The 24,993-nt window shown below is 35.2% G+C and overlaps 4 protein-coding genes across 6 annotated transcripts; 1 reads left to right on the top strand and 3 right to left on the bottom strand.

Annotated features, from left to right (window-relative positions):
• The first annotated feature begins 320 nt into the window (after positions 1-320).
• LOC140887526 (protein RETICULATA-RELATED 4, chloroplastic-like) lies at positions 321-4,210 on the top strand. Its single transcript, XM_073294804.1, has 8 exons — positions 321-1,087; positions 1,733-1,801; positions 2,052-2,183; positions 2,260-2,313; positions 2,412-2,456; positions 3,256-3,395; positions 3,492-3,617; positions 3,705-4,210. The coding sequence occupies exons 1-8, from the start codon at positions 599-601 to the stop codon at positions 3,751-3,753; spliced, it is 1,104 nt and encodes a 367-aa protein (XP_073150905.1). The 5' UTR covers positions 321-598; the 3' UTR covers positions 3,754-4,210.
• A 186-nt stretch (positions 4,211-4,396) lies between these two features.
• Positions 4,397-13,479, bottom strand: LOC140886590 (glutamine--fructose-6-phosphate aminotransferase [isomerizing] 1). Its single transcript, XM_073293250.1, has 11 exons — positions 13,116-13,479; positions 12,310-12,482; positions 11,111-11,219; positions 9,772-9,917; positions 9,330-9,494; positions 6,681-7,041; positions 6,023-6,273; positions 5,737-5,851; positions 5,398-5,653; positions 5,154-5,322; positions 4,397-4,989 (listed from the first exon to the last, which is right to left on the bottom strand). The coding sequence occupies exons 1-11, from the start codon at positions 13,324-13,326 to the stop codon at positions 4,906-4,908; spliced, it is 2,040 nt and encodes a 679-aa protein (XP_073149351.1). The 5' UTR covers positions 13,327-13,479; the 3' UTR covers positions 4,397-4,905.
• A 1,387-nt stretch (positions 13,480-14,866) lies between these two features.
• LOC140886584 (N-terminal acetyltransferase A complex catalytic subunit NAA10) lies at positions 14,867-16,772 on the bottom strand. The gene is made up of 2 exons (XM_073293243.1): positions 16,339-16,772; positions 14,867-15,344 (listed from the first exon to the last, which is right to left on the bottom strand). The coding sequence occupies exons 1-2, from the start codon at positions 16,636-16,638 to the stop codon at positions 15,054-15,056; spliced, it is 591 nt and encodes a 196-aa protein (XP_073149344.1). The 5' UTR covers positions 16,639-16,772; the 3' UTR covers positions 14,867-15,053.
• An 878-nt stretch (positions 16,773-17,650) lies between these two features.
• Positions 17,651-24,720, bottom strand: LOC140886582 (F-box/WD-40 repeat-containing protein At3g52030). Of its 3 annotated transcripts, none has more exons than XM_073293241.1 (9): positions 24,094-24,232; positions 23,186-23,349; positions 22,728-22,782; positions 21,207-21,305; positions 20,765-20,868; positions 20,083-20,172; positions 19,810-19,949; positions 19,101-19,185; positions 17,651-18,247 (listed from the first exon to the last, which is right to left on the bottom strand). In XM_073293241.1, the coding sequence occupies exons 1-9, from the start codon at positions 24,094-24,096 to the stop codon at positions 17,887-17,889; spliced, it is 1,101 nt and encodes a 366-aa protein (XP_073149342.1). In that variant the 5' UTR covers positions 24,097-24,232; the 3' UTR covers positions 17,651-17,886. The 3 variants fall into 3 exon arrangements, with proteins under 3 accessions (XP_073149342.1, XP_073149343.1, XP_073149341.1); XM_073293242.1 differs by lacking the exon at positions 24,094-24,232 and adding an exon at positions 23,919-24,060; XM_073293240.1 differs by having other exon boundaries at positions 17,652-18,247; positions 23,186-23,389; positions 24,094-24,720.
• Between the last annotated feature and the right edge of the window lie 273 nt (positions 24,721-24,993).

Below are 24,993 nucleotides of genomic sequence, written 5' to 3'. Positions count from 1 at the left end.
TTTCTACCTCTAAATATATCTTGTTAGAGGTACAATAATTCAATTTCATAAGACCCCCATACCAATTTTTATGTCATGTATACACCGTTAGATAATTTTTTGTCCACAAGAGTTTTTGTGTTATATATTTTTTAAATATCGAACCGACTTAAAAAAAAAATTGGCATGGGGGTCTTACGATGCAAATAATTTGAGCTATTGAAACGTAACACGTCATCTATTAAATTGTAATTTTAGATATTTGAGATGGGAGAGATTTTTATTTTTATTTTTATTTTTTGACAGGAGATGGGAGAGATGTTGATATTTTGATCCTAGGGATCGAAATTAGTTGAGCCGGTTACATGTTTCGAACGTGCCTTCCATTCTATGCCAATTGATTATTGCCGGAAAACAACAAAAGAAACATATCTTCTTTTGTTTTTTCGAGATCCTAAAAAACAAATCTTTAGATATATACTGGAACCAAAATCCCCACGTTGATATTTTTTCGCCTCCGCGGGTTCGGTTTTCTTCGAATTTTTATTCCGTCTGCAAGCACCGGAGCCGCCGCCTCTTTGGATTGATCACTTACGCGCACATTCAAACCGCTGCCGGCATGAATACCGCGGTTTTTTCGCACCCACCGTCCCAATTCGTGGTAGCGCCATATCTGTGCAGCAACTACTTCCCATCATCCGCCACTTGCGTATTCTTGAATACCCATTTGCGGAGAACTACGCTCTCCTCCATTTCATCTCCAAAAGTCCTCTCTCGTCCTTCCACCAGCACCTTCTCCAGTTCTGATGGAAGCGATGTTGGTGGAGGGGATAATAGTGATGGAATGGTGGAGAAGCTAAACAGGGGAGAGGCGCTCGGGGCCTTGGCTGAGGTGGGTAGATCGTTGAGTAATATTCCCGATGATCTGGCCGTTGCCATTAAGTCGGGGAAGATTCCGGCGATGGTAGTTCATCGGTATTTTGACCTCGAGAATTCTCCGGTACTTGGCTGGTTGCTTCGTTTTGGAGGGTTTAAGGAAAGGTTGCTTGCTGATGATCTTTTCTTGACTAAAGTCGCCATAGAGTGTGGTGTTGGAATCTTCGCCAAGGTTTGTCCTTTTATTAAAATCATTCAAGATTAATTGCTGATGCTGTACTTTTCCCTCTAATTTTGGAATATTGGATGATATTACTGAAAATCTGGCTCTCTCAAGGCCGGAGAGGGTGGACCAAAGGGGAAGTAGCTCTCAAATGAGGGGGGAAATTCAGATTTCTCAAAAGTTTGTGGCCTCCGAAATACATTAATTAAATCTAGTCCTCAACATAATTCCTGGTCGGACTCTCACTAGAACCTTAGTTTTACAGCGCCTTTCCATTTTCCTAATTCTTCGGGGCATTGGTATATAGAGGCATTAAAGGGCGTCTCTTTGCGGACTTTTTTGGTCCATTCAAACTCGGGTTTATTGTGGAAGGAAGGCATTATGGAAAAGTTGGTCTATTGTTTTGCGTCACCAATGGGAACTGTTAGAACAGCCTTTAAAATTGATGATGGTCTCTATAGAAGTTAAAGATTGATTGTTTGTTTCCTTTCGATATTCATTTTTGGTGTGTATGATCTCTCAATGTCAAGTTGTTAATTTCAACTCTAGATTTGAAAACCTTTGTTTATAGGTTTCAATCATTTTGTAAAAATCCTGGCAAATCATGCAATCAGACATGTGATTATTGCTCACCATATAACGTCTGTGTGTCAGACTGCTGCAGAGCTGGCAGGGCGTCAAGAATATTTCACAAAGGAGCTAGATTTTGTATTTGCTGACCTGGTATGTCTAATGTCAGATTATTATCTTTAGCCATACTGAAAAAAAAGGATTAATGTGATACATCACTTATCTGTTCTTGTAATTACGAGATTGTTAGAAATTTGTATCAAAATCCATTGCTAAACTCGCACGATTCTTAATTTCTTATGACTTATGAGTATGTAATCTTGTCTCTGCTGGTCCTTCCCCTACTTGTACAGTGAAACTTGGCTTTGTTCCTTCATTATATATTTTATATTCCATGTCTCAGGCAATGGCCATCATCGCAGATTTCATGCTTGTTTGGCTTCCAGCCCCTACTGTTTCTCTCCGACCACCTCTGTCTTTAAATGCTGGATGTCTCAATAAGTTCTTTTATGCATGCCCTGATAATGCATTTCAGGTGAGATTTGAACTTTGCTAGCTCATTTTTCACAAACTTGTGTACTGGCTGCTAAATGATTTTAGCCCTGTTGCAGGTTGCTTTTTCTGGTATGTCCTATTCGCTTTTACAAAGGATAGGGGCTATAATGGTTAGTTAATATTTATTTAACAATAGATTGAAGCCACAGATCTGTATTAAGGATTGAGTGAAATCATGAAACTTAAGAGTAATATATCTGCCTTGCAGAGAAATGGAGGAAAACTATTTGTAGTTGGGACCGGTGCATCTCTGGTGAGTCGTATTCCATTTAGGAAACAATAAATTTTATTTTAATTTTGCAAAAAAATTCTGGAATTCAGCGCTCTTAATTGATTGCATTTTATCAGATGTGGAGTATTTTCTGTCTATTATGAACTTTTACCTCTCTCTGTCTCTGTCAATGTTAAAGTGGTTAGTGGCTGGTTTGGATACAAAAGTGGTTAGGTTAAAAAGACCACTTTATCAACGAATATTTTTTAAAAAATATTCAAATTTAAAAGCACCTTGTATAAAAAAAACGAAAAAAAAAACTTGCAGATATTGAAGCAAAAACTGTAGATTTACATTTTTGGGCCTCTTTATTACAGCTTTTTAAAGGGTTTTTAAGTTAGAAAAGTGTGATCAAATGTCCACATTAAACCTAAAAGTGCCTTCTTGAGGGGGGGAAACACGTTTTTTTCAGTTTGACTTCTCTATTCAAACACATTTTAGAAAAGAACTTATTCCAAATGATTTCTCCTATGTATGAATTTGGTGATAGAGCTGACCTCCGTCCCATCTTGGCCTCAGAGAAAGTTTTGAGCCCATCTCTGCGTATATGGACGATTGAGATTGCCATTTGCTTCTTGCTTTACCCACCATAAAACTTCTTGTTTACTTTCCAACTTCCGTTTTCTTTTACACGGAAATTTGATCCGGTTACTTGCTTTTGTGTTTTTTTTATTTGTGCATTCTATTATAAGGTAACAGTCCATGTTTTGTATGTTTATTTCAAGCTGTGTTCATCATGGCAGATGATTTTTATGAAGCCATTATGTGATATTCTATGTAGATCGGCACTGGTTTAACAGTTCTGTTAATCGCTGCACGAATAGCAATTGATGTATCTTTTGATGGTCAAACCAACGATTTACCCATTCTATCAACAAGTGTTGCATATGGGGTCTTTATGGCAGTTTCAAGCAACGTTAGGTATAGTCTGTACAACTTATACCAACTTTTAACTTTTGAAATTATGCAGCATTTCTTCTGCCATGTTCCAGTGACTAGTTTTCTTTAATTGCGTAGGTACCAAATACTTGCAGGAGTTATAGAACAACGTATTTTAGAACCGTTGTTCCATGAAAATAAGCTCATACTCGGGGCAACCTGTTTTGCTGTTCGAACAGGCAACACCTTTTTGGGATCACTGATGTAAGATTTTCGCGCTTGATTACTAGAACACCTTTTTGTTTGTATCCGTCATTGCCCTGATTCTACTTCCTGAATCTCATGCATTAGGTGGGTGGCTTATGCACATTGGATCGGAATCCAAACGATAAATGAATGAGAACATGCCGACTAATTTTGGCAAGACGTTTACTGAATCAGCTGGGCAGTTTTTTAACCTGTCTGATTTATATTTTCTGATTTCGACGGCAAAATTTACATAACCTGTAGAAAATGATCATCCTCCGGCTCCTACATCAGGTTTGCCAAGCTTAGATGCCTTAGACTCTCATGTTTCATGCCCGAGTCATGGAACTGTTGCTCGAGAAGTCGGTTGGAAAGATCATTGTTCTTAGGTTCGAGGCATCGAGACTTATGGTTTCACACGTTCGGTAATGTGTGTGAAAATTGAAGGCTATGTAGTTTATATTCTTCCTGTAAGTATGCATATCCCAGCCATTCTTTGTTTTTTTAGCGAAATTTTTACTAATACGAGTGTATATCTTTGGATGCAAATGAATCACATCGATAGTGATTGCTAATGTAACGTAAATTTAAGGTTTGAATTTAAGTTGAATTTTGCCATATTAAATTTTCATTTCTATTTTAATTTAAATTAGTTTTGTTCGATGCGGCACAATCTGAAACTAAGATTATCTTCTTAAAATACAGCTCAACAATTACATTAAACCAATAGATCGAGTTTAATTTAAAATAATTCAATTTTTAAGCTTTGATATGACTATAAATAATTTAAAATATAGTTTAACTAAAAAATGCAAATGTTATTTGGTTCGTTTTCAATTCATTTGGTACAAACCAAATGCTATTGTACAGGTTGAAAGTAGTACGAATATAAAGAGAACAAGCATAACACAATGCCTAAACAGTGAACACAAAAAGATGGGATTTCTCCAATTATAAATTAGTACAAGCTCCTTATAACAGCCGGCAGCGGCTTCTAAGAATTAAGAGTGCAAAAGTGGTTCAACAAAAAAGAAAGGCTTGTGTCACATTCCAAACTCACTTCCCGCACAAATCTGAAGAGGCTCAAGTTTTCATCGAAACGGACGAAATAGACAGCCTTCCATGAACAGTTTCTTGATGACAAGCCACTTTGTTACATCATCGTACCAACTACCGATTTCCCAGCACTTAAGGTGTGCCTAAAGTGGGATGAACCCGAATTGACATGGCAAAATATTGAAGAACAGCTTAAAGTTACCGTCAAGGTTCAGAAGGCATACAACCACAAGTCAAGTCTCTGTCTTCCTCACTGAGTTGTAACACTCTTAGCAAGATTCCTTGGTTGATCAACGTTGTATCCCCGTAATACAGTTAGATGATACGCCAAGAGCTGCAGCCAAAGAAAACTAACAGGAATCAAATGGAGTCGCTAAATTTCCATTCTTATCAAAGTCGAGTTCCTGACTTACAAGTTACAATTATATCCAAGGGATATATCCATCAATTGTAAGATTATGCCAAAAGGTGTTAGATAAGTTTGAATGACAAGATTACCTGCAATGGAACTATGTTGATTACAGGCTGTAGGCAGTCTTCAACTTGAGGAACTTCAATCACGCGGCAAGATCCACCAACACAGACGGATGCTGCACCTCCTTTAGTACACATGACTATAAGTCGACCCTTGCGAGCATGAAGTTGCTGAATGACCGACTGCTGTTTGCTGTTCATGAGAAGGAACTTTTAAGGGAATTCTCTTAATGAAAGCAATTGTGTTTCTCTAACACAAAAGACTAACCTGAAACAAGTATCGCGGGTGGCAATAACGACAATAGGAAGAGTCTCATCGACTAGAGCTAATGGACCATGTTTCATTTCACCAGCAAGCATACCTTCACTGTGCATGAGTGACACTTCTTTTACCTTCAAGGCTCCTTCCAGAGCTGTAGCATAATTATATCCTCTTCCAAAAACAAGAAGAGACTGTTCGGCAATAAGTAACTTGGCAAGATCTTTCATCTCCTCATCTAGCTTCAGCACCTCTTTTACTTTACCTACAGTTTATTAAAAAAATAGTTAGATCGCACACGCCATCAAAAAATGTGTGGGCAAATAACCTAGGTTTATGCATACTTACTTGGCAACTCAAATAGACCATCTATGATAGCTTCCCTTCTTGCTTGACTAGATAAAGTGTCATCTCCAATTGCAAGCGCCAGCATAACCATGACCACGATTTGGCTTGTGTATGCCTGTTTGATGAAAGTAAATAATTGGCTAACTTCATGAAAGGGTGCTGACCAAATCCTAAGTCTAAGGATTGAGAAACTCAACACCATCACTGCTAAACAACTTAGAACCCAGGTCTTCATTTCGTGTTATTACGTAAATCAAATGTGTGGGTGTATATGCGGTTAGTTTACCTTGGTACTAGCTACACCAATCTCACAGCCAGCATTTACATGAACACCACAGTGGGTATTCCGAGCGATTGCACTACCAACGGTATTTGTGATGCCAACACACAATGCACCATTCTCAAGAGCATATTCTAATGCTAGTAATGTATCAGCAGTTTCACCCGATTGGCTAACAAAAATGGTTGTATCTTCTCTGTAAATGGGGCCCTGTCTATCCAATAGATCACTAGCAATCTCCATTGTCACGGGAATACCTGCAATGCCAGTGATGTAATTATTTTAGGAATGGATTCTCACCATTTGCATTAGAAATTTATATTCCATATTTAAGCAAGAGCCACCCAGAGTCATCACTTCTGGTCTCTTTGGTGCAACATTTTGTTTCTTTAAAGGCTCCTCTATAGTATAGTACTTTAGGTTCTCTAGATGTGACCACATTTTGGTCTCTTTTTGACGTCTCTTTTTCCAAAATATTTCTCTCTCTTAAAATTTGTATGAAGCTCTAAATTTATGTTATGTTAGTGACTTGATTTTTTTCCCCCTATAATGATGTAGTATATTAACTTTGATACTTAAAAAATATAATTATATTCTATATTAATTAATTTAGACGCATGCAATACATGTTTAGTACTACAATTTATCGTTGAGCAAAACTAACCAGTAAGTTCTTCTAAAATGGGCCTTGAAGCTAAAGCTGCATTATAACTTGTACCACAACCAATGAAAACGATCCTTCTGCTTCTCCTTATGGTTTTGAGGTGATCCTTTAAGCCTCCCAAAAGGACACTCTTGGCTTTACAGGATCCTCCACGTAAAAGCCTTCCTCGCATTGATGTTGTAAGAGATTCAGGTTGCTCATGAATTTCTTTCTGCATATAATGCTCGTACTTCCCTTTATTTATTTGTTCAACCTCCATTTCTAGAACCGATAAAGCACGTTCAATAGAAGGGAGCCTAGTAAGAGTTCCTCCATTGCTACCTTTAATGTGATTGAACTTGAAAATGGAAGCACCTCCATCCTGGAGCCACCAATTTCAACAGAAGTGAAGTCCTTAAGTTCAGTAAAACAAATGAATAGAAACTCTATTTATTTCTTCATTATATGTATGTGTTACGGACCTGGGCCTAGATCTAAATAGCCCAATAGGCTTAGAAGAGTCTAGAAAGAGTGTGTGAAATAAATATGAGAGGAACGTGACTTGGGAGGCATTCAGTTCATTTTTCTTAAGAGTGAATATTAACTAGCTTGTGCTAGGGACTAGCTTGGCTAGGTACAGAGATTTCTCTGGGTTATCTTCTCTATTTACAGTTTGTTCATCTTTCATTATTATATAAAAAGTGTGGTTGTATCAGTACGTAAATAAATTCATAGATTTGCAGCAAGCATAAATAAATAAATCAGCTTCTTGTTGTTACCATTCATGTCATATAACGCACATATGGCAACAAACTCAAACCATAATTCATGTCATATAACGTACCAGTGGCAACAAACTCAAACCATAAGTCTGATAAAAAAAAACAAACAAACTCAAACCATAAGGAAAGTTCTCAAATAAGGTTAAAGCACATTAAATTTTCTGTCTCGACCTACACTTCATAATTTTTTTCCTTGAAAAGCCTAAAATCTTCACTTTTGCATCCAATTCATTGAAGCTCTAATCTATTTGGGTGAAACAGGCAAACGACCCAAATCAAGATAATACAAATTTCAGAAGGCGGAAATTGAACCAAAAATATAACATTTGCATGTGAACAAGCCGTCTGATGTTTTGGATCATAAATCAGAGAATAATTTTCAGAAATTGTTAAGGAAAAGGTTCATTTTGCAGAGATGTATTCAAACAAGTCAATGTATGTGACTTGTATTTTGCATGATAAAGATACAATGACCAAATATGAAATTTCATTGAAGATGTTGTTCAACATACTAGGACAAGTCATTTCTTTAGGCCCCCTGTGGGTTGATGAATAGCAAAGTCTTCTTCCAGCAATGTCCTCAACTTAATTCTAACCTTATCCATTCTTCTAAAAAGACTAATTGCACTACTTCCCCTTCTTCACAAGATAAAATCACTGCCAGCGGATACTCGACAATAAAACCCAGCCATTGGGATAAGCAACCCAACATTATTGGCAATTTGGTTTCCTAATTAATCAAAATTCCAGGTGCAATCACAGCTATTGGGAATATCAATCACCCTCGTGCGCAACTCATAACTTGAAATAAGTCGAAGCGAAACTAATTACGAATAATCATCGCACTAAACAAACACATCCTTGATTCATAAAGTTCCTAAATGCACAAAATATAATTTAAAAGGATACCTTCAATCAGCACAAGGGGTTGTTTTGAAAAACAATTTACCTTTGTTTTGGACTCCATTGGTCAATTGACTTCCATTGAATTTTAAAAATAAAAAATGCACTTTGAATAGTAGAAAGGAATATTAGGAAATTGTGTGAATTCAAACAATGGGAGAACAAACATAGAAAAGCAACATATGCAACACACGCCAAAGCCCGCCGGTAACTGTACAAATGATGGTTTCTCGAGTAAAGCAGTTATCTCCACAAAAGATCAAGTAATATGTAAACATAACTCTCAAAGTCAAAAGAATTACTAAGTACAAACTATAGAAATGTCCAAAGACCGCAACCTCGGTGCTCCTAAACATTTACATCATTAGTTTTCATTCCTTCCCTGTTTAACTATATTTGGTACCATTTTGGGACCTTAGACACAGAGAATATTTTCATGTAAAAGTATTATAATCAATTTTCAAGTTTTGGTAGGATATGGTCAATGCTTTTAATTTTTAATTCAAATTAAAGGACGGACAAGTTTGAAATACAGAAAGTTAAGACTCTTGAGGAAGAGAACAGCCTATTTAATTTTGTTTTTATTTCATAGCACAATAAAGATGATTGATTTAAAAAAAAAATGATCATGTGGATTCAAGTGTAGAACAGTTTTAGACAAGCCCTTAGGTAGCGATAGTTAGGCCTGCATCAGATAAAACAGAATATCTGATCTTTGGACACCTCCAAAGCTCAAGATTTTTGCAAATATTCTGTTTCATGCATTTACTCAAGAAGAGATAACAATGACCAAAAAAACGAAAAGAATAGTACAGAAACTTAATCAGGAGAATTGGGAAATGATATTTTCTCGGGTTTAAAATGTAGAACATAACGAGCATGTGATACTTCTTAAATGCTCGAAGTCATTTTAATGGTCAAGGGAACAATTGTGATGAGCTTAATTATAGATCAGTGATCACAATCTAGTGACAGTTTAAAATACCTTGAGATGAACAACTTCTCCGTCCTCAATCACCAAGACCTTTTTCGTGTGCTCCACCAGAGCACTTGCATCACTCGAAAAAAAGAATTCTTTTGGTTGCCCATTGCCCGAAAGATAGTTCACATCATTAAAAGATGTTCCATTGCTTGTTTTCTCTGTTGACTCCTGAAATAATGACAATATCTTTTTCAGAACAGACGTAATCAAAGTTGCTGCATAATTTATTTTTTATGGGCATTTTTCAAGAAACAGCAGGCTTGTGCTTCAGTTGGGCACGGATCTCTGTAGGATATACAAAACTAAAATAATGTGTCATTCATAATGCATATAAATTCCGTGGACTGTCACATTTTCATTGCATATGTTAATGCATCAACACGAGGCAACATATTACTTGCTTTGTATGTTAAAGTTTTGCATCAACAAGAGGTAATATACTTACTTTTACACCCAGGAGCAATGGACTGCCACGTTTGCATGCAATCAATTCATTGGGATAATGCCGGCTTTTGAAAATAAGGGCATATGCTCCTTCCAAATGCCTCATTACCTCAAGCACGACTTGACTAAATGCCATACTCTTGTCACCTGCTCCGAATAGTTGAGGAATTGGAACTTTGTGATCATGTAGTAACAAATACTCTCATAAAAAAAGATAGAAAGAACATAAAAAGTGAGAAAAAAGTGGCCTGTTAAATTCTTATAAAACGCTTCACAGTTTAATCCAATAAAATGTACCAAAAACAACAGGAAAAACATATGACGAAAAAACACACACTGGTGATAAGGAATTATCATACATGAACCGAGATACGTGAAATATCAAGAGAGACAAAGGAAACAGGGAGGATTGCTAGCCACACTTTATGAAACTTACCAACTGTTTCAGGATTAGCCAGAACATTATTTTTTTCTCACAAAAGTTGCAATTTCTACCTCTCAACGGTTTTTTTCCCCTTTTAAAAACAGCATTATAGAACTTAAGGTTCATAAAGCCTGTGTATTAATTTGTTCAGTTACTGCAGTAGATAAGGCATTCATGCACAATTTCCTTATTCATTACTGAATTCCAATGCATTGAACAGGGATGTAAATGAGCCGAACGTCTCGACTCGTTAAAAACTCGTTCGAGCTCGTTTAATGAGGCTCGTTAAGGCAAACGAATCAAGCTCGAGCTTTACAATATTCGGCTCGTTAGCTCGTAAATATACTCGTTAACAGGCTCGTTAGCTCGTGAACAGGCTCGTTAACAAGCTCGTAAGTCATCTCTTAGACGAAAAAATAATAGTATTGATATTTAATTTATAAATTTACACTTTACTTATGAAAAATATTGAAAAATCTATAAAAATTAATTTATTAGAATAAAATTACAAATTTTAATAATAATATTATATATTTTTCAAATATATAATTTAGTTTTTAATTAATTTAATGAATATTTAAATTTATAGTTTAAATATATTAAGCTCGTTTAGGCTCGATAAAAGCTCGAATAAACTCGTGAGCCATGAATATATTCGTTAAATAAGCTCGGGATCGGCTCGGTTATAAATAAACCGAGCTTGAACATTCAAAAGCTCAGCTCGGCTCGGCTCGGCTCGTCTCGTTTACATCCCTAGCATTGAACCACCGAATTTGTAGTATTCTTTCTTATTGTTAAAAAAGTGCAGCTTTTATGCACACAGCAATTGATTGAAGATTAAACTATGCATCGAGGGAAGAACAGAGACATTAAACAAAAGGAACTGTATAATTGACCCACAACTATTGTAAGATACCTTCTTCATTTGCATTATCAAATATGAACTTTGCAAGCTTTGGAATTACTTCTGTATCTGTTTCAGATTCAAAGGTAAAACCATGTCGTACCAGTGTCTCTTTCAACACCTAAAAAACACGATATTATAACATTACAATGATGGGCAAGAAATGGAATAATAGGGCATAGAATATCGCTATGCAAATGAATATGCACGCAAGCTTTAAAATAATGCCATCTTAAGTCTATGTAGAAATCCAGTAAAATCAAGGATTTAAAAAAAAGATTCTTGATATATATGAGAACAGATTCCTTTTGTCATCCATAAGACCAAGTAAATCAAAATTACCATAAAAACGGAGAAGCTGAATACAAAAGTTCAGATTCAGTAGTAATGGTTATTCACATAGCATCATGTTATGCACTTTATATCTTCCAGCAAATGTGAGCAGGAAAGCATGAAGCTACCAAATATATTATTCCACATGAAACACATATTTGCACTTCAGATTTCGTTCCTATGCAGTCCCATTAATGAGATCAAATCCAAAAACCCATTACATTAGATATTTCAGGATTCCACACAGCAGATAAAAATATAATCTAATCAAAATAAGTAAAATCAACTATAAGGCTTCAAATACTAGTTCAACTCCTAGTCAGTAACTTTTACTTTCTGGTCATGTAAAATATATTTTAATAGGTGAATTCCATTTTAGACAAAGGCTTATCTAATGGTGGAAGTCGTATTTGATGATTTCCTATTCATATGCAAAGTTTTTGTCATTTTCAGAATGATAATATCTACTGCAGGAATTTCTCCCAGTTTATCTCAAAACAAGACCTTGACATCTCACTCCTGCAGTTCTTTACATCAAGAATTTGAACCATTTCATAACCCAGACAGGAGTGCAAAGTAGTAGAGCTTAACTTGAGGCTTAAGCTATTAAGAATTACAAAGCTTGCGTGTACCGCAAATATTGAACTCCAGCTTGTTGAGTATTTCACAGATTTTAATGTGGTCGAGTAATGTAATGCTGAAAAAGTCGTAAAGAAACAAACAGCACTTTTTAGAATATGAAGCAACAGAGAAGACTGTAAACGCAAATAGTCAATACAACAACAAATGAACAAATACATCTGCATGATCAGATAAAATATGTTTTCTGTAAAAGAAGATATATGATAGAGTTAGAAAGACAAAAGAGGCAAACAAACCTCATAATTGGTTATAACTCCATTATGAACCACCAAGAATTCGTTCTCGGGATCAGAAGTCTGAGGATGACTATTCCTTGGAGCTGGTTCCCCGTGTGTAGCCCAGCGTGTGTGTGCAATCCCAGCATGAGTTGAGAATGATTCTTCCAAATTTAAATTTGTAGCACCAACTTCTGAAAACATGAACCGATAATAATCACACAAGCATGGGAGAAAAGGCAAGTGAATAAGAAACTTCACTTGCAGAAAAAACCAAACTATAGCCACTGCAACTAAGTAGCTATCCCACCAGGAAAAAAAACCTGATGCATTATGGATAGATACCAAGGGAATAGACTTGAAATGTTTTATCAGTGAGATTGCATATTTTTCTCCAATGTTTAAGGCCAATCATGCCATTTTTTTAAACAAAGGATGGAATTTATCTTGTATTCTTATCAATACATCCATCGAACGTAACACTGTTTAAAAATGTGATCACGCCAGATACGAATCTGTTAATTTAGCTCCATCACAAGAAAAAGAAAATCAGACAAGGGATATTGTATAAAACGACTTAAACCCTGAAAATGAAACTTGAATCCATGCACAAAACCGGAATAAATCTCAATACAAATTCTCAACTCACATATGCAAATATGCAAAAACATTCTTACGATGATTATTTCCAATAGAAGATCAATAAACCCAAAACCCACGTCATTATGATTTGATCCTAAACATAAACCAAACTTCAACGCCGAAAATCCATCATCAAAACTATAACCCTACAAAAATGGAAATGAAAACGAGAAAAAAAAAATCACCTTGGTAGACAGATTTGACTAAGGTCTCAATGTTGCCTTCTTGGCGAAACACAAGATGTACAGTGGAAGCTTCATGAGAATAATCGATGGAAATTCCGGCGGAATCGTAGCCTCTGTACTCCAAGCGGCGGAGTCCATTGAAAAGCAATTGTAAAATATAACTTCTTTCTCTACTCACGTTGAAATTTAGATACGCGAAAATTCCACACATTATCAAATGTTTGTTCTTGCTGAATTAATTTATTTTTCCCCACAAATTCTTCGCTTTGTCGAATCTGTCAAATTCCTGCAAATATATATGTGCAGAAAATGGGAGAATGAAGCTGAGGAAGGAGAGACGAAAATAGTTGACTGACTTTTTGGATTTTAGAGCTTTATTTTGGCATTTGACCAATGGTGGCTTTTATTATTATTATTATTATTATTATTATTATTAACATTCAAGCACAGGCATGTAATATATAAATTTTATGTATTTACACATCTATATTTATATTTATTTTATTTTAAATATTTGATTTGAAAAAGAGAAAAATATTTTTTTAGATGAAATGATGAACGTGGTTAATAAAGATAGTGGGTGATGAAAATAGTGGGTTAATATATTAATATTGAACTATTTTTGTCACTTTTACCCAACAACAATGAAAACTAGCAAATAAGTACCCACAATGTGTGTGATATAAAAGAAAGAGGAATGTGTTTGAGATTTGGGTGGGAAATAAGGAACGTGAAAATGTGGAGAAGTTGGGTGATGGTAGTTTAAATATTTTTAAAAACAGATCAAGACACCAATTAGTTATTCTAGTATGTCCATCCTTAATAAATAGTAAAAGATACAAAGACATTTTTGAGGGTATAAATATAATATTAGAATTATGTCATCAATTACAGACCAAAGAATTTTTTAAAAGGGTACGGAAGTATTATAATATAGTAAATAGTAAATATCATTATGTTAATCAGGCTTTTAATATTTTTGAGATATTATCTTGAAAAAAAAATTAAAATAATTTTATATTTTAAATATTGTAGTTGTATTTTATTTTTCAAAAAAAAAAGTTAAATTGTAGTACCAAAAATTCCAAAACATTTAAAATTATAAGCAAATAATTAACAAACTTTTAAAAGAATTACTCCGATTTTATTTTATTTTATTTTTTGCGTATTACTATGTTTGTGTTGATTCAGGGGAAAAAAGTTTTATGTTTAAATTCAACAGAATTTATTTGATTCATATTTGTTTGCAATTTCCAAAATTATCTCAAAAGATAAAATTTTAGAATAAAACTTTAAAAATTAATTTCTTTTCGCCGTTACAATTTACGGATTCATGGATATGATTAAAATGGTTTACTTAATTTTTATAAGGATAAGTAGATTGTAGCAAAACCAGAGAATTAAATATTTTTTTAAAGGAAGAGAATTAAATATTTTGTACGTACAAAAAAAATGAAAAAATCAATTTATTAATGTAATGGAAATAACTAATCAAAGACCATTAGGCAGTATGAAACATGGATATGGAAAAAAAAAAAAACTTGTAGCAATGATTAGAGCTTATTAATTATTTAAAAAATTGTTTGGCATTGCTTAAGAATTGCAGGAAAATTTGATTTTACAAATTTTGAAATATAGAAAAATAAATCCACTTGAAATTAATAGTTATTGTTATTGATAGTAGCCAACATTTGATAATAGATAGATTCTATTTTTTATATAAAAAAATAACATAATTGTAGATGCAATGATTAATAAAACCAAGGATGTATCATGTATAAATGCGCGAAACATACAAGTCTAAAACAATTATTCAAGCTTCCAAGACCTTGCTAAGAAAGTTCAGAGCATTTTTCATGCATCAAGCATGGACTGGCGATTGCACTCTGGCAAACCAAATATATAACATAACAAAATTCTGACCCTTTATTAATCTCATCACTCGGTTTTGGCTGCTGCTGGCTCGGGCTTTTCCTCTGGTTTGATCTCTGCAGAACAACAACCGCCACCATGATGGTGGTGGTGATGGTGGTGGTGGTGCTGGTGGTGGTGATGGGGCTGCTGCCTCTTGCCTTTCAATTGCTTCCTCATATCATAGGCATCCTCACCATCGGCATAATATTTAGCCTCTATATCATGAATCTTATATTCCAAAGTCTCGGTGTACAAATTGAATGCAGCCCTATTGCTTTTTCTGACATGCAGAGATACATATTCGGCCCCATAAACCTGTTCAAGAAACGAAACCCAGGGTTCAATTATCTGTCAGAGTGGACGTTTTTATTCAATTTCTATCTACCAATGGCACCCATGTGAAATAATACACAGCATAAAGAGAGTAAAATAACAACTAGTCAGCAAAATAATCAACCTCAGATTTGACACAATTTACATATCATCACACAATTACAAGCCTTGATCCATAAAGGTCCAAAACCAGCAACTTGCTTGTTCAGCCATTACATTCAAAATTCATGCACAAATGATGCCACAAAATGACAGAAAAACTTTGAAACCTATTTCAATCTCTGTTGTGTGTTAAACTCAGAAAAATAATGCTTTTTGGATACAATTTGGAGCATTTGCAAAAAAGAAAAAAGAAAAAAGAAGATTTAAACAAGAAACCAGTGCATAAAGTTATTTCTCTTTTATTATATATTTCCTAACACTAAATCCTAAATTCAAGTGGCGTGTAGGTAAAATAAACTTGGCATGCGAATATGATTTTGCTTTCCATTGGCTTATACAAACCAATAGCCACAGAGAAGTTAAGAACATACTGGTATCCAAAAAAAGTCAGGAAGCTAGGACCGGAAAAAAGAGAAAAATACTATCATAGCTTGTCCGTATTCACAACCCATTCACAGGTAATGTTCATCTGACTATGCAAAGTTACAAATACAATTAATCTCAACAGCAAAATAATTTTAAGAAAAACAATTACTTAGAGAACAAATTCAGAGAAGTAAGAACTCAATTTTCATGAATTTGAATTGGTTTGTTGGGGAAGGCCGGGGGATGGGGTTGCATTATGGTGTTAAGAGTGCAAATATTACGCCCCTCCCCTGCTAGATCTATCACTAAACATAACATCAAAGCTTCATACTTTTCATCAACTTGAAATCGACATCCTTAATCCTAACACACTAGACCAAATTTAATCCGCCAAATCACCCAAAACAGCTAGACAAATAGAAAGCCTAATGAAAATGCGTCAAAAAACCTGTTCCATGGCGTTTTGGGCAGCAGTCATGAGCTTGGTGGCGAGCCCTAGTTTGCGGTGAGTCCTCAGCACCGCAAGCGAAGTGATGTGGCCGTGGCATTCGGAGGATTCCTCCTCCATCTTCGCCAAAACGTATCCCACAATCTTCCCGTTGTAATCCTCCGCCACGTAAAGTAGCTGCGGCCATGATAGGATGTGGTAGAAGTAATACTTCATCTGGTAGTTCTCCGGCAGGCAGAACAAATTGCACGCCTGCATAGCCAGTAGATCATCCACTGTCGCCTTCCTGATGCACACCATGGTTGAAATTCACCGATTGGGATAATTAGGGTTTAGCAGAGACTGATTGGTGGCGAGGAAGATGAAGATTTTGGTGACTTTTGTGTGGCTACTTTGTGTTTTGGAGCTGCTGTTTACCCTTTGTTTTCCTTTGAGAAAATTAAATATTTATATAAACAACTATAATAATTAATATATAATCGATAGACCCGTCTTATATATATTTTTTCAAAAGATCGTCCTATATTTTTAACATAAAAAAATAAATATTTTTTAATTAATCAAATCGAACAAGAGGTTGATTTCACTGATTGAATTATTTTATATTTTTACACGAATTTTTGTGCAAGCAAAACTTATACATTGATCGATTTTATAGTTTATATTATATTAGAATTCAATTTTGAATTTTATTGAGAATTTTGAAGTGCGAGGTCAAAATTCGAAATTTATATAACTTAAAGTTAAGTTTTCATTCAAATTTGATTTCTTATTCTACTATAAATAATTATTTCCGAGTTTGTGGATATTGTTTGGTTTTAACCATATTAATTAATAAACCATTATTATTTATATTATAGAGTTTTTTTCAAGTGTCCACCTATCATATCCATTACCATGCCCACCAATGATGTGATGTCACACTATTCTATTGAACGTGATAAAGATGTGATAAATTATGGGTCCAATAGAATAGTACCGCATCATTGGTAAATTATGGGTCCAATAGAATAGTACCGCATCATTGGTGGGCATGATAGGTGGACACTTGAAAGAAACTCTTATATTATATATATCTTAAATATAAGTAATATAAATATAATTTAAAATATCTTCAAATTTCTTAAATTTAATGCTTTCAAAATATAAAACAAGTGAGATTCAGGAAAAATAACATATTTAAAAAATAAACATTATATATAATCCATATATTAATTTATTATACATCATTTATCATCTCAAGTCTCAACGGATTGAAATAGCCATAGGTAGTCGAGTTCGAGAATTAGTGCAACAAAACTGTAATAAAAAGGGCATAATTATGAATGAGTTTTAAATTTGCTACAATAGATTATTATGATGATTTTCATTCATTAAAATGTTCAAAAATAATTTCGGTAATAATATAACTGGTGTCTATAATACAGTAGACTGGTAGAGTACAGACGGAAAACAGTATCATCTTATCAATAAATTTTCCACCATCTGATGCAAAAGATGCTGCTAATCCTCAGGTTCACTATCCCGAAACCTTTCTGCAATAACCTGTCACACACCACGGAACTTCCACACTCTGAGGAATCTATCACCGTGTGTGGTAACAACCTTCTGCATTCCAACCGCTAAGCATGTTATGGGAGGCCGATTAGGCATTAGATCAATACGGGCGTCCTCGGAAAGTTTTAACGCTTTTTTTCTCTCGACGACTCCATTTTTCCCCATTGATTGGTCTATTATGTTGTTTTCCTCCATGATCCATCGAGACAGCACGGTCCCAGTGTCCTGGTCGACGATTCTTAGAACCCCGTCTATTCCACCAACAACTAACGTCAATTTGTCATTTCGTAAATGATGCATGGAATAAAGCACGTTGGGACTAACTCGTGTCTCCCATAGTTTTTTCAACATCCTGCATGGAACCAACATATAATAAATAACTCATTCAATTCGATAATGACAGGGATACGTAATCGAATCCACAAGCTAATCTTGTCCATGCCAAGACTATACTGCATCTATTAATCTTTTATTTGTTCAAGTGTGCGTGTAGGATCGTGGATAAATCCAGTTTTTCATGTATCACATCTTCCAAAGAACTAGAAGCAGGTTGGGCTCAACATATATATCAGCTCAGTTATCAAACAGCCACCAAATTTGGAGATGTAATTAACAGGTGGAAAGGTCCATAGGGAAAGGCTGTCTGTCTGGATGATGAAGTGAACAATGTGACGTGCGAAGAAACTGAAAATATCAAACAAAATTTTCCGATTTCCACGAATATCAAACAAAATTTTCCGATTTCCACGAATATCAAACAAAATTTTCCGATTTCCACCTCAAGGACAAGGCTACGATTCGAGGAAATAAATTGGGCACGATATTAGGAAAGAATGAGTGAAAAAAGAAAGAACATACAAGGGCAGAGTTTGCTAGTGGAAGGCGTTCAGCATATTTCTGTTATCGCTAGCTTGCCTTGAGACCATAATCGATTTCCTTCCCTAAAAAGGGTGGTTCACAGGTTGACTTTACTAGACATAAATATTTCTACAAGCAATTGTCATTCTTCAATATTCAATTTCTTATATCAATTCTTCAGTTTGATTGCGTTTAATTCATGATAGTATTTCTCTTTTTGTTGCAGTGGTTACTAATAACATCCACAGCATTTTCAGAAAACATAAACTGCTCAAACATCCTTCCTAAAACTAAAATACTAACACCTCAAAGTGAATTTAAGGTAAACATATCGTAGATATGCATACCTTATGTCCCAACAAGATGCATAGCCCGCACTTGATCCAGCAAAGAGTTGATAGGAGCTTGGGTTGAAACACAAAGTTCTGATGCCTGTGCCCAAATGTCCATGAAATGGGATGCGGATCAATTCTGAGTCTCTGACAATTTTATTGAAGTCATAAATGCTATGGGCCCATTCCAAAGGAACCTTTTGTAAACACTTCGGTCCTGTTTTCTAAAATTATGGAAAGAGAAGACTGCTGGTCCTGGATATAGCCTAAAATAATGTGTCGATCAATTACTCTTTAGAATTAGATGCAGAGATGCATTAAGCTATTAATTTCTCTTTAAACAGTGAAAATAGTTTTGATATTGTTATAACCACCATAATAGATGGTATATTAGAAGACTCATCGCCTGCCAGAGAGATTATCACTCACCCACCAGAGAGTTTGTTATGTTACAGATACCGCGAGTTCAATGGGGGATAAACCATGAAATATAGATCTTTTTACCTAAAAGTGATAAATAATGAAGAAGGTGAACTTGGAAAGGTACATGAGTAGGGGGAGGGAGATTTGGGTAAGATGGCCCTTGTTCTAGATCCAAATTCAGAAAAATCTTCAGATGAGCAAACAAGTGAAATCCCATTGGTGGTCCTATAGTTTTATACTGATACACGCAAATAAACCCCAAAAAAGAGTCATCACCCAATGAATGACTATGTCACATAACCTGCAGAACCAGTTGTTCCCAATGTAGCCACCTGTTGATCTGATGAAAGATCTGATATTGAAATACTTCCAAGAGATGAACCACTGATAATCATTTGTTCGTCAGTGAAACATAAAGATGACACTGACCCAGGATCCATCCTACAACAATAAAATGAGAGCAACAATCATGAAATGTTTTCCCGGAACTAGGAACCAGGCTAATAATAATAATACTGATAATCTCAAGTTTTGGCAATAGTTGATTAGAGATTGAAGTAAAGCAAGTGTATACTTGATTATTTGTGAAATCTTTCTACTATACATATCAAAAACACGAACTTTTCCATCTTCACACCCAATCACGGCCTGTGGGTCTACATAGCTGCAAAGGGAGATTCGATTGGGATTTCAGTAAATTATACTGTACCTGTTGAAAAAATGACAGATAACGGGAGTAAACTAAAACGATAGGATATAAACAAACAACCCGTAAAACGCGTCTTATAGTGGTATTTGGGTAACATAGGGGAAACAGTCACATTCTGCAAATTTGACAGTGATTATAATATGTCGTGTTATGATAATGACACTTGGAAGATTCTAGCGTTCATACATTAAGTTATGCAGATTATCACACAATATCGATTCCATGAAGCATAATGCCAGGGTCAAACTGTTCAGTTAGAGTCATCACAGCTCTCATTACTTCTGTAATTTCTTATTTGGATATTAGATTTGGGGAGGGAGAGTAAAAAAAGAACTACTTCCAATATTTGGCCTCAGAGGATGTATGACAGATTTAACTCTCAAATTCTGAAGCTCAGAACTCAACCACTCAGCAAACACATCCAGCCTATTTGCTGTCAACAAATACAAAGGTAAGCAGTCCTTAATTTTTTACACAATTGAATTTCTTGAAGCTTAAATGCTAAGAAATTGAGGAAAAAACTCAAAGATAGTGAGATAAAACACACCGCATGCACAATCCCCTGGCAAACAATCCTTCACGGGAGGAAAATATTTCTCTTGAACCAACACGCCTCCATATGCATATACGAGTCCCCACAAGACCTACAACCTATAAGACAATTATCAAAAAAACCCAAAGGTTATATTCAATAAGTTTTCAGACTGGACTTGAAACGATTTGCTTCTTGACCGTATAAATGAATAAATCCAAGGAAACAACTCTTTCCTATTCTGTCAAGGAGTTTCAAACGGGTCAAAGAACCCATGTCAAACTTCCCATGCCAGTCTCTGCATGGTAAAGCATATTAACTGATTGCTTTGCAACCCAGATAATATGGAGTCACTTAACCTTTTAAAAACAACCATCACATCAAGAAAACTGCGGAGTTACATGCAAGCAATTCAAACACAAAAATTAGAAAAGCAAATTGTTCACATTCGATTTACCTTCCCCTCATCAAAATCAAAATCAATTAATGGTGCCTTATCAGGTAGAATATATTCATCCAAGCCTTTGCCACTCTCCGCAGACCAGAGACGCATCACCTACGGTTATCAGCAATCACAATATCAGTAAACATATAAATACGCAGCTCAAATCCAAGAAAATATCATAAAACAAATAATGCATATAAACAAGTTATTTCACACATTCCTGACTTCACAAAATGATACACTGTTGGCAATAAACTCATCACCAAATCTATGCAATGCAACATATTAAATCCAACTAACTTCAGCAAAATGCATGACCAAAAGAAAACCTTGATATATGCTGAAAAAACAGAACATTTCTTTATATACTCAAACCCAAGTGTCGATATATCACCATCATACCAGTCAAGAATTGTCTTAATAGAGAACATAGAAACATTTTGTGAACTCTGTCTGTCAGATGTGGTAACTCAAAAGAATTAGGGCTCAAGAACTAGGCATTTACTCCCTAACCAATATACTTTAGCCATAGCAATCTGACAAAAATGCTAGATCGAACAGTTTCATCGCAACATACCCACAGCCATGAATGATTCCATGACATAAAGCAATCTAGTTGCAATCGATAAATGAGAAACTAACAGTCAAGTTTTGAGTTTCCTGAATCATGACGATGCATTCCAAAGTCTGTTGAATGTATGTCTGGGATCCCACTTCAGTCAACCTCATAGTCTCGCATTATTTTTTAGAAATCACACAAGAAAATCAGCGCTCTAAAAAATGACGGATGCCTAAATATGCAAAAACATTTTAAATTATAAATTTAACCAAGACAAATACCAATAATTAGTGTGATCCTAAACTCAATTTTTGTCAAGACAAGCGCACAAGGCGTGCTTTTATCAGAAAACAATCGAAGAGAGGGAAACTGAACCAAAACCTCCCTAGTAAGAAACTGATTTGATGGTGCATTTTAATCTTCCTCAAACAAATTAACTATAACTTTCAAATCTTTAACGACTAACATAGAATGCAAGATTAGAAACATAAATATAACTACTACCATGTTGGGGGGAGTTTCTCAGTAAGGGGTAAGATGATTATAATACAATAAAGATTATTTATTTGTAATTGGCCCATATCAACAAAAATTTATGACTACATATTGTAGCAAAAGGGGGAATGCACATAGGATTTTGGAGGTTGAAGAATATTATTCAGAGAAAGGTATTAATAAGTCTGATGCAAGATATCAAATTATAAAGATCTACTTACCTAGTTTACTAAAACTAGGAGTCCTATCTCTAGAAGATTAAATATACTTTATAATACAAATAATAATCTATCCTAATCATTGATTATTGAGATAGGATTTGTAGTTCCTCATTCAACACAGATAGATTTATCTTTTGCACACTATAAATACAAAACAATTCAACAGTACAACATGATCGATATAATGAGAAAGAAAACTCGATTTAAGACTTGTTTTAAACATTAAATCGAGTGTATTCTAACATGTCATGGAGCTACCTTATCACCAACTCCAGTAAGAATCAATCCCATCTTCATTCTGCACTTGTTAAATCTATAAGGAAACCAAGTCAGAGAAAGTCAAACAGAAAGTTGGACACTCAACCAAAACTTGAGCCCAAAAAATATAAAAGATTCAGGAAGCTTGGCGTTGTATAATGAAAACTGAGTAATCTTAATGTCATAGCCAATCTTAGAGTGGTGTAACAACTTATTTTTAATAGATCTCCGAGATGAAAAGTACATACTAAATTGTTGGGAAGGGGAAAATGTTTACATCAAGAGAAATGGCAAACCGAAGTATCAAATGTACAGAATCTAAATCCAAGTATGAAATGTAAACTATCCAGAAGGAAAATAAATACTAACAAACATATTTCAAAACTCTTTACCCTTTACATTCTAATCATAACATCCAGATATTTGCAATCATTAAATGGCAGGTATAAAATATTTACCCTCGCAAGTGACCTTTCCACCGGAAAACATCACAAGGACCCTCTTGTAAAGACCAACTGTGCCTATCCATGGCGAGCTGGCCCAATTGTTGGTTTAATAATCTTTCTGAATAAGTGGATGCATCAGAGAGGCCAGCAGAATCCACATGCTGCTGCTTGTAATACTGCAATTGCAGTAACTTCAGTTTATTAATCACCATGCTCCTTCCGGATTGATTATACAGAAGAAAAACAAAGAACATTGTTATTATTGTTACTATTTAACATAATAAAAATATGATGCATAAAGATAAAATCATCTGAAAAATTCAGAAGCAGCTACGCTTTTTGCTCTTTTACATACTTTTCCTCGGACAGATCAAAATTCAAGTTTAGGTACATTGCTTCTACCCTAAATATGAGTAAATCCATCTAAGTCAGCAACTCTTTGACGATTTGTATCTGTGGGATACGCGAGGTCTTTCAATCCTATATTCTCATAAACCAGCAATAGAAGAAGTGGAAAAACATTTTTTATGCCCTCCTCAAGCAATAAGAAAACCGAAGCTCCATATGAGCTCATGATGCATAAACATGGACAATAACAAGGTGTTCATTAAGTGCAGAAATCAAGAGACCATTCATGTGCACAATGATGTTACTTTTGGAAGTGATGCAGCATGGTGATCATGCCATGACATGGACACACTCAAAAGTTCTGTCTCCACTCGTAACTAGAAACATCCACGCATACCATAAACAATATCACTTCAGTAGTCTTTCAATTGTGCCCCAGTTATTTCAATTAAAAATCATCCAAACCGAAATATTAGCTTAGCATAATTAGCATGCTCTGTTACCCAAAATAAAATCCATACTCAATTATATGGGATGATTTACACATCAATAGAAGTAGAAGAGAGCAGTACCATGACTTACAAACGGCTGAGCACCGAATTAGGTGGACGAGGTCGAGCAAAACGAATATCATGCACAACACATCGTCACCCAAAGCTTCCACGGATGTCCTGGCCGTGTGCCGCCGCTTCTTCACGGACTGCAGCTGGTTGGCCGCGGAGGTCGTGGCTTCCATGAGCTTTGGTTTTACACCTGTGAAGCTCGTGGGCGGTGGGGGAAGTCAGTGTTCATCGTTACATCGGAGTAGTTTGGGCCCAATGGGCCTTTTCGGTCCAGTAACGGATATTTAGTACATTGTTGATCTCGTTGTGTTTATGGTCGCTGGGTGGGCCGTAATTAACGTATTTCACTTCCCATTTTATGTATCCATAGCCAATTTAAATGATGCAATAAATAAATAAAAATGAATGAATGAATGACAAACATAAATAAATAAATAAATAAGTAAATAGTAGAATCCAGTTATAAATAAAGTTAGAGACTAATTAATTGAATGCTTATACCATATCATTTAATAAATAATGTTAGAAGTGTGGTTAAAACGACGTGTCACTTTTTTTTTGTGAAGTATCATGATCTGATAGTTTCAGAGCTTGACACGCATAGAATTTGGCGAAGAAAAGTATGCGGAATTTTGTTGAGTGTTCTAACATTGTTTTGCAGGCAAGAGAATATTTTAGATAAGTCGATGAAGGACTTGAAGGTTCTAAGTTCGTGTAAAAAAACCAAGAACGTGGTGGATAAGATTTTATCATTCTATATTCATGTAGAGTTATCTAGAACGTGGTACTGGAAAAGCTCGCGTCTAGATCACTCTGACACAATCTAGAGAAGTGTGGAAACTTAAACGAATGTCAAGACAATTCTAAGGCTTTCATGTGTTATGTAGAAGAAAAGTACATAGAGGTATA

This window comes from Henckelia pumila, chromosome 3 (genome assembly GCF_033568475.1).
Source record: "Henckelia pumila isolate YLH828 chromosome 3, ASM3356847v2, whole genome shotgun sequence".
Classification (NCBI taxonomy): Eukaryota; Viridiplantae; Streptophyta; class Magnoliopsida; order Lamiales; family Gesneriaceae; genus Henckelia; species Henckelia pumila.
The sequence above is the reverse complement of the archived record's forward strand: the minus strand, read 5'-3'. Positions and strand labels throughout refer to the sequence as shown.